Source organism: Mesitornis unicolor, unplaced genomic scaffold, assembly GCF_000695765.1.
Source record: "Mesitornis unicolor isolate BGI_N332 unplaced genomic scaffold, ASM69576v1 scaffold51204, whole genome shotgun sequence".
Lineage (NCBI taxonomy): Eukaryota > Metazoa > Chordata > Aves > Mesitornithiformes > Mesitornithidae > Mesitornis > Mesitornis unicolor.
The window spans coordinates 537-9,123 of record NW_010179027.1 but is presented as its reverse complement, the minus strand read 5'-3'; the positions used below and the strand labels follow the sequence as shown (position 1 = coordinate 9,123).

General features: G+C 35.2%; 1 protein-coding gene across 1 annotated transcript; it reads left to right on the top strand.

The window, feature by feature from the left end:
• Positions 1–160: 160 nt before the first annotated feature.
• LOC104539169 (tetratricopeptide repeat protein 39B-like) lies at positions 161–7,804 on the top strand (the record flags this gene model as incomplete). Its single annotated transcript, XM_010182626.1, has 5 exons — positions 161–322; positions 1,380–1,471; positions 1,790–1,910; positions 3,968–4,083; positions 7,694–7,804. Coding segments are annotated over 5 exons (602 nt in total), but the record flags the coding sequence as incomplete, so codon positions are not given.
• Positions 7,805–8,587: the final 783 nt, after the last annotated feature.

The following is an 8,587-nucleotide window of genomic DNA, read 5'->3' as shown; positions in this document are numbered from 1 at the left end:
GACTCTCTGGCTTCTTTCCTTCAGCCAGTTTATCTCAATTTGCTAGTCAGGTGTTCACCACTTGGGTGCTAGGAAAGAATTTGACCTGTAATTGGACATGGCTGTCATGTGGAGCTGTAATTGAGACAGTTTTCATCATTCTTACTTAACTACATTGTAGGCGCAGTTGAGGTTCCAAGAGTGCATAGCAGCACAGCAAGAGTGGAAACAGATTCATCATCTCTGTTACTGGGAACTGATGTGGTGCTACACCTTCCAGCAGAACTGGCTTCAAGCATATCGGTATGCAGACCTGCTGAGCAAAGAGAGCAGGTGGTCTAAGGTAAATGGGGAGGTGGACATTGTTACGGTAAGCCAGTAGCCTCTCCATGGTTAATATTGTGTTTCAGTTTGCATAATAAGTGTAATTTGCTTTCTTCTGAAACCCATAAGCAAAGGCATAGTGGCACCAAAATGGTAGGTGTACTTGGGTGGCTAAGGAGGAATTTTCATTTCTGAAGCACTAGAGCCATAACTGCCAGTGCTTCAGCCCCTCTAAAAACAGAGGTATTTACCAGAGTTGTGAGAAAGAAGAGGGAGAGGAAAACTGTTAACTTTCATCTCAAGTCAAGTTCTAGCACTTACTAATAAAACTTCACTGAACAAACTGTGTTTGTTTGTTAGTTATAAACAAGATGTGAGCAGGCCTACTCAGCAGATGCTTTGTGACATGACATGAGAAGGCTGCTGGAGACAGGGTCTAATGAGAAAAGTTGGGGTAGCTACCTTTTCCTTGTAAAAATGTTTTTTAAAGTATGAATCAAGCACAATGTGCAGGTAATTCTTGATGCATGATTTTTGTCTGTTCCTTTCTAGGTTACTGTCTTATTATGCTTAGTGGAAAAGGTGATATATCAAGCTCTTGACAAAAGAACAAGAATAGTATATTCAACATGAAGTGCAAATATCTTGAATAGAATTACAAATGTTTCTTTTTTTCCTCTGCAAAGTCCAGTTATTGAACTTTCCTTGAATCAGTACTCAGATGTGTTCTGTTATTTTCAAGTATTTTACAGATCATATAATAACATTAATGGACTTTTGAATATTTGTCATTTAACTTCATCTCTTTATCAGTGATTTGCATAATAAATTGTCCTATTTTTTGCAGGAGAGACCTTTAGCATTCTAACTTACTTAGAATATTAATAAATATGTTGAAAGTAGAAGTATAGCATAAATTATATGACAAAGGAAATTATAAATGTCTATGTTTCCACCTGCCTTAGAATTACTGGAAACTATTGCAGCAAGTGGGGTGAGGGATTTGAGTCCTTAGTGTATTGACTGAATACAACAAGTTAGATGTGGTAATATGTTGCTATTTCTTTTTGAAATAGGCAATATATGTATTCCAGAAGGCAGCAATTCTATGTATGCTTCCAGAAGATGACTTGAAAGCGACTGGTGAGGACATTGTATCTTTGTTCAGGTAAACGTTTATAAAGCAACTAGATATGCAGTCTTTTTCCCCCATATAAAAGTTTTTTACTTCAGTATCTTTGTCTTGTGTGACTGACTTCCTACTTAGAACTATCAAGATTTCAGTTTTTCTCTTTGCTTTTAGCATCAATATACTTAAAATGCTACTTGTGTCAGAAAATATACGTCCTGCAACAGTGGTCTAAATCGTGTGGAACAATTCAAGATGTTATACTTCAGAAGAGAACGACAAATCTTGCTTTGTGTAATTTTTATTTCAACTTACTTCATTTAGTAACTTTTGTTTTCGTTTTTCCCCTCTTTTTAGACAAGTGGAGGGTCTAAAACAGAGAATTGCAGGAAAATCTATCCCAACTGAAAAGTTTGCAGTAAGGAAGGCTCGACGCTATGCAAATCCTCAACCGGTGAAGCTGGTATTACCTGCCTTGGTATTTATGCTTGCTTGCTTTTTGTCCTTTTCAAATAGAAAAGAAATAAGTATAATTCATTATACAGGGAAAGAATGGCATCATCAGATAGTGTGTGTGTGTCTGCATTTAAAAAATCATTTTGTAAGGAATTATTGCATTCATGGAGTGGGACTTTTGAGAAATGTATTAGGAGCTGGTTCATTCTAGCAACTACTAGCAGTCTAAAACCAGAGCCAGATTTTTCACATGAAAGTTCAAAAGAACAGAGAATGATTGCTTTTGCCACGTGAGGCAGAAAGTTATCTTTCAGCTAGAAATCTGCATGGGTTTCTAGCATACGTGTTCATGTTCTTTAGTTTGGCAGGATTCTTCCGCACTCATTAGGAAGTTAAGGAGTGCTTCAGAGCTTTATGTTCATCTGGTGAAAGTGAAGATTGGCTTTCTCCTTATATTGAATCTGAGTAAAATGTGCAGAAGTTAATGATACTTTACTAATGCAGTTCTAATTTCCCATGGGTTTAACTTCAGAAGGCATTAGTTGTGCACAGTCTGTTTAGTCTGTTTGTGTGCACAGCAATGATACTTTGCACATATATATGCTTAATTCTTTGTACATGGATAATTTAGCAATGACTGGTGATGAAAAACATAATTTGAGAAGGAATTTCTTATGTTAAAGCTCATTGTTATAGAGTCCAAAGAAAATTTATCTGTCAATTTTAAAATTCATTGTTTACTCAATTACTTATGAAGACCTAAGTAATAAAGTTGTCCTGGGCTTGTACAGCCCAGTGCTATTAAGTTTTGGGTACATATTTGTGGTCTTGCTGTCAAAACCAGTATGTTTTAATTTAAGAATTTTTCCATCATGGGTTAAGTCAAAACAATTTGTGGTGTTACTGCAGTAAGCATAAATTGGACAGGACTACAGAACTGAACTAAATCTAGTATAATGATAGTATCAATAATGCTGTTTCAGACTTTGATAGAGCTATCTTTTTTTCTCGCTCTGAAAACTCATATTTACAGCACAAATATAAGGGGAAATATTTCAACAATGTATTGTATTAGCTTCAGAATGATATCAGACTTTGTATCTCAGAAGTGTAGTTACAATTCAAATACAGTAGAACGAATGATACTCTTGTGTTTGCGATGATTAAGGATCTCAGCAAAGTTTCATATTAGTTAGCATTAACTTTGTATGTGTATTCTCTCATTCTCTTTGTGTTACAATGTGATAATATTTAAAGCATTGAAACAAGCGTCTTGCTTACTGTTGGATGTACGTACTGAAGTTGGATGTATGTACTTGAGCCACATTTTTATCCATAAAGTTTTATCTACTTCAAGTATTGCTCCATATGGAAGATAACAGTCTATAGATTCTAGCATCTGTGTATAAACACATGTGTGAGTGTGTGCATGTGTTTGAGTGCACGCATATATGTATACACTGTATATACATGGACACACTCACAAGCACACCCAGATTTATCTATAATCCTGTAGTAACTATTTTCAGTTGCTTCTTTAGTTCATATGACAGAAGCCACAAGTTGAACCTAAAATATCCAGTTTTACTGATGTGTTATGTGGTGATGTTAGACTGTTACATGATAAAACCTCTTCAGTTTTGTATTTGAAGATGTATGAAATTACATGATAAAATCCATTAAAAAACTGTCAAAACATTAGAAACTTAGAAACTCAGGTTAACTTTGCCCATACACATTCAATGTAACGTTGCCTCCCCTATGTGTAGATACTCTTGTGTAACTTCTTAATTAAATTATTATTAAGGCAAACATGATTGTCTTTGTAAACTTGCATGTAACTGACCGTGTCCAGAGCTCATTGTGGGTGCATTTTTATTAATGGGTTTCTCAGCAGTGTGTGTTTTGGCTTTGAAACCTTTCATATTGTTTAAAACAAGTTTTTGTAGGCAGTATTTTTATGTACTCAAAATGTTCCAAAACAGCCTTTTGAGGGATACTCTTTAGTTGAATATTTATGCAGTTCCATGAGTTTGACTCGGATGGGTTTTTTTGTTTTGTGTTGTGTTTTTTTGTCAGGAAATGATGTATGTCTGGAATGGCTTTGCAATTGTGGCCAAAAGATCTGACCTCACTGAAAACTTATTGGTAACAATTGAAAAAGAAGAAGCTGCACTACAAAATGAAACCAGTAAGTGATCAGTTGAGCTGGTAAGAAATGCTGTCATTTTTCTTTGCTTCTGTCTACTAGTGTTCTTTGAGGCAAGTGTTGACTTGGGAAATGTGCTATTAAATCTGAGTATGGAAATTTTGGACTTGCGTGAATGTTAGCAGTGGTTCTTCAATATGTCCTTATCTGGCTTGGTTGATGCTGTAAAAGAATGAAGGAAACTCAATGATGTCAAGTTATTAGTTACAGAACCTAAATGAATCTTACTAAGACATGTTTCTCAGAGTGATCTTGTAGTGTAATCTGCTAATTTCTTAAATGTCTGAAAAATACTTTTTCTAAACAAAATTGCACTGTGTTATAATTTTACTACAGAGGAGACATACTGAGCATTATATGACTAAGTATAAAGGAAATAATGATGTACCTTCTGCCAAAATAAAATGTGTTTGCTAGTTGTAAATGAAACATATTTTTAACAAATAAACTTTAACTGTGGATTTAGTTGTTGATGTATTTGAAGCATAGAATTTCAGCATCATGTTTAAAGGATCAGTCCATATCTTATTACTAAAGGAACTTAAGTTCCATTATTACAACAGGCTTCCTGCAGAAGCTGGGTCTCTTTAGTTTGCAGAAGAGGAGACTGAAGGGGAGACCTCATTAATGTTTAGAAATATTTAAAGGGTGAGTGTCACGAGGATGGAGCCAGGCTCTTCTCAGTGACAAACAATGATAAGACAAGGGGTAATGGACACAAACTGGAACACAGGAGGTTCCACTTAAATTTGAGAAGAAACTTCTTCTCAGTGAGGGTGACAGAGCACTGGAACAGGCTGCCCAGAGAGGTTGTGGAGTCTCCTTCTCTGGAGACATTCAAAACCCGCCAGGACGCCTTCCTGTGCAACCTCATCTAGGTGTTCCTGCTCCAGCAGGGGGATTGGACTAGATGATCTTTTGAGGTCCCTTCCAATCCCTAACATTCTGTGATTCTGTGATTATGTGAAGTATCTGTTTTTGTCAGGTGGCTGCTATCATATAATCATGTGAAATTCTCAGTAAACTTTTCCTTTGGGTTTTTCAAGAATGAATAAATATGATCTTTCCACAATGATTTTTTTAATAGTAATTCCCTAAAAATAGTTTCTATTGAACCCAGATTTTAATCACACTTACCAACAACTAGCAAAAGATAGTTTTGCCACATTATTAAAATATTAGTTGTTAAATGTAAAAGGATATCTAATTATGATTTACATGTAAACTGAGGTGATGCATCAGGAGTTAACAAGAACATACAAGAAGTGCATAATGGTGAAATCTGGATGGTATCATAAGCCAAGAGTAACTTGCAAGGCCGAGATGAGTTGTGTCCCTTAATTTTTTTTTTTATATTAATCTTCATATTTCTGCAGAATCAATAGTGTGCTTCGTATATCTCAAATGTGTTTTTTTCTTTTTTTTGTTGTTGTATTAAAACCAAAATGTGGTAATATGCAAGGTGTCTGCAAATAAAGTAATGTTCCCATGCGTTCTGCGTGGAAGGTTCTGGCAGCAGCTGTTGGGAATCTGGTGCTGTATCACACAGAAGCTTGTACTGTAAGTGCTAATTGGTTGTAACAGTGAAGTAAATTTCCTGTCAAATTCCTAAGCAGAGATGCACAAGGAACCAAAATAAAAGTTTTGGCTTTTTTTTAAGTGTGGTTTACAAATAGGATGTAATCTGGAAACATACTTGTTTTTCATGCTTCCTGTATCTTTTTTAGGAATAACTGCAGTCAAATGTAGTTTTGTTCTGGACTTTGCATCTGTGAGCCTGATTTGCTTTTAAAGATAAGGAATCAGAAAAGATAAAAGACTCTGATTACAAGAATTGAGACCCAAAGAAAGTGATCTAAGGCTATTAGAAGAGTGTGACAGTGTTACAATATTATTTTAAGAGACAGCTGTCAGTACTAGATAGCTTTAAAGGACTGCTAAGGTGCTGTAATAAAGTGTATTAATCATACATAAAGGTCATTTAGGGATTGAGACTTCTTGGAGAAAGCTGTTTATACTTCGTTTGCTTCAAGTGAAACAGGCACAGCAAGGAATCTGTCAAGGATTGAAGGTGGTTTTATGTTGTATAGAGGTGGTAGAAGGAATAGATGAAAGATGTTAGAAATTACATTTTTTTTTTCTCAAGATTTCAGGAAATCTTGGTTTTTTCCACAGTTGTGTAGTCTCCAAGATACAAAAAAGAGATTTGTAACTTCACTAAAAATTTGTTTCTGTGGTTATCTTGTGTGTTTTATAATCTTGATAATGATATTTCATCTGCTATAGAGAGATGCAGGAAGATAGTTCTCCCACATTTATTGCAAGGTTGTATTAAATTGGCCTGTGCATTTACTGTCACTTACTGTCAGGGTTTTGGCATAATAACTTCTTCCTGTGGAAGAAATACCAGGGAGATACTAGTTGAAGTTGTTAAAGACTGGCAAGCTTTTACTGACATCAGTGCTTGCCCCTAGTAATTTCAATGAATGAGTCCTTTAGGAGACAGCTACATTAATCTAATACCGTAGCCTAGCAAAACAGGCTAGAGGGAACGCAAAATACTCACCCACTGTGCCTCTACCTGTCAGTAAAAGCACAGTCTGTCAGTTACTATGTATTGAGACTTTCTGAGTTTAACTGCAGACAGAAATAAACCTGAATGTAGTGGCTAAGCACTTTAAAGCATCTCCAGATTCAGCAGTCTTGCATGTTTCAGAACTGTTTACGTAGGATTTTTTGGCAGACTATTAAGAAAAAAATTAACATGACCGTAGGGAGCTGGTAATTAGTTGTAAACAACATGATATGAAGGGAGGGTGTTTTGCTTCCCAAATTGTTAATGTATGTGCTGCCATCTGTCTATCCATATGTGTTTTCTTTCCTTTCTTTTCCTTCCTTACACCCAGCAAATGCTATAAACTAAGACAACAGAAAAGGACCACACTCGTTAAGGTTATATTTCTGATCTGTTCACAAAAGCTCTTTCATCTGATATTTTTAGTCCTATTGAACATAAAACTTCCTTGGATTTTCCAAATGTTATATGCTGCTAGTGAAGCTCCTTAAGAGAGATTATGAGAATACTAGTAAATGTGGTTTCTTGTATTTGTACTGCCAAATAACGTTTCCTAAAAGTTCTGCAGGATAGAGTCCTAGTGCCTACTTGTGCTTTTCACATTACTGGTGCTAGTGGAGGTCTACCAGTACTCTGCAACAGGGAAGCAATTAAGATAATGTAATGCAAAGGAAGTTTCAGTCTCACTGTAGGTTTTGCTTCCTGTTTTAGACATTACAAGTATAGAAATCTTTAACTGATGCCTGCTTTGTACTGACTTCCTGATACAAAAGACTGGAGAATGTTTCCATTTCTTCTTATTTCTTCTTAGCCTGTAGTCTTAAAGATAGAGATGTTATGCACACATCTTTAGTAGACAGTATTTAAAATTGGGCCTGAAGGTTATGTATGTTTTGAGGTATAAAATCTGAGAAGCAAGGTCCTGAGTCTGAATACATATTCCCTACTGAAAACCTAATTTTCCTTGTCATGATGTTGTCAGATTTTTTTTATGTATCTTGCTTTTACTTTTAGATCACAGTGAATACTATATGGATGATATATGCATGTTGCAGTTACTGAAAGGCCTCTGCCTGAAACATTTGGGAAGACTCATGCAAGCTGAACTGTGTTTCAGTAAAGTAATTCAAAGGTAAAAATAACATAAATAGACTTTTAGCCTTTGTTTTGTAGCTTTGGGTGAAATATCTGATGCTCCTGTAGAAGCTGTCATGTTAGAATTTTGAATAATTAAACTTCAGGATACTTTTAAGGAGCTGGATTTAAGATACCTCTGAAGGTAGCTGGAGAACCACAAAACTTTGCTAGTATTTCCCTATAGCAATTTAATGATATATAGCTTTATGTAAATGTTACATTTTAGATCAAATAAATCAAGCTGACTTTGATCAGAAGGTAATGCTTCTACCTAAATACATTTGGAATTAGCATTTTTATATGTGCAGAACTATCAACATAAGTAAATAGAATACACATAGATTTCCTGGGGTTTTTTTCGGGATGTAGTACTTCAGTAGCTAGTGCTTCTCTGTGCTTCTTTATTTAGATTAAAAATTCTTCTCGTTGTTACTTATTTCAGTTGAAAACCTTAGTTTCCTTGGTTATGGATTTATCAAATACTTTAAATGTCAGCTTCATATATACTGTCATAACTTTTCCTTATATAACATTGAGTTGTGTACGGATTGTAGTTGTAAACTTTAGAATTTTTGGAGTAATTAGAATGAAAAAACAGTTTTTACACATGCAATTTTCCTGATAAATTATTTCAAAAAATTAATATTTAAGGAAAACTTGTAGTGTATAATTCTATTGCTTGTTATTGTTTTCTTGCCATTTCACCATCTCTTGCCATTTCTAAGATCCCAGGTGAGTTTAGGCAGTGAGTTTTGATTGGTTGCAGGTTAAAGGAATG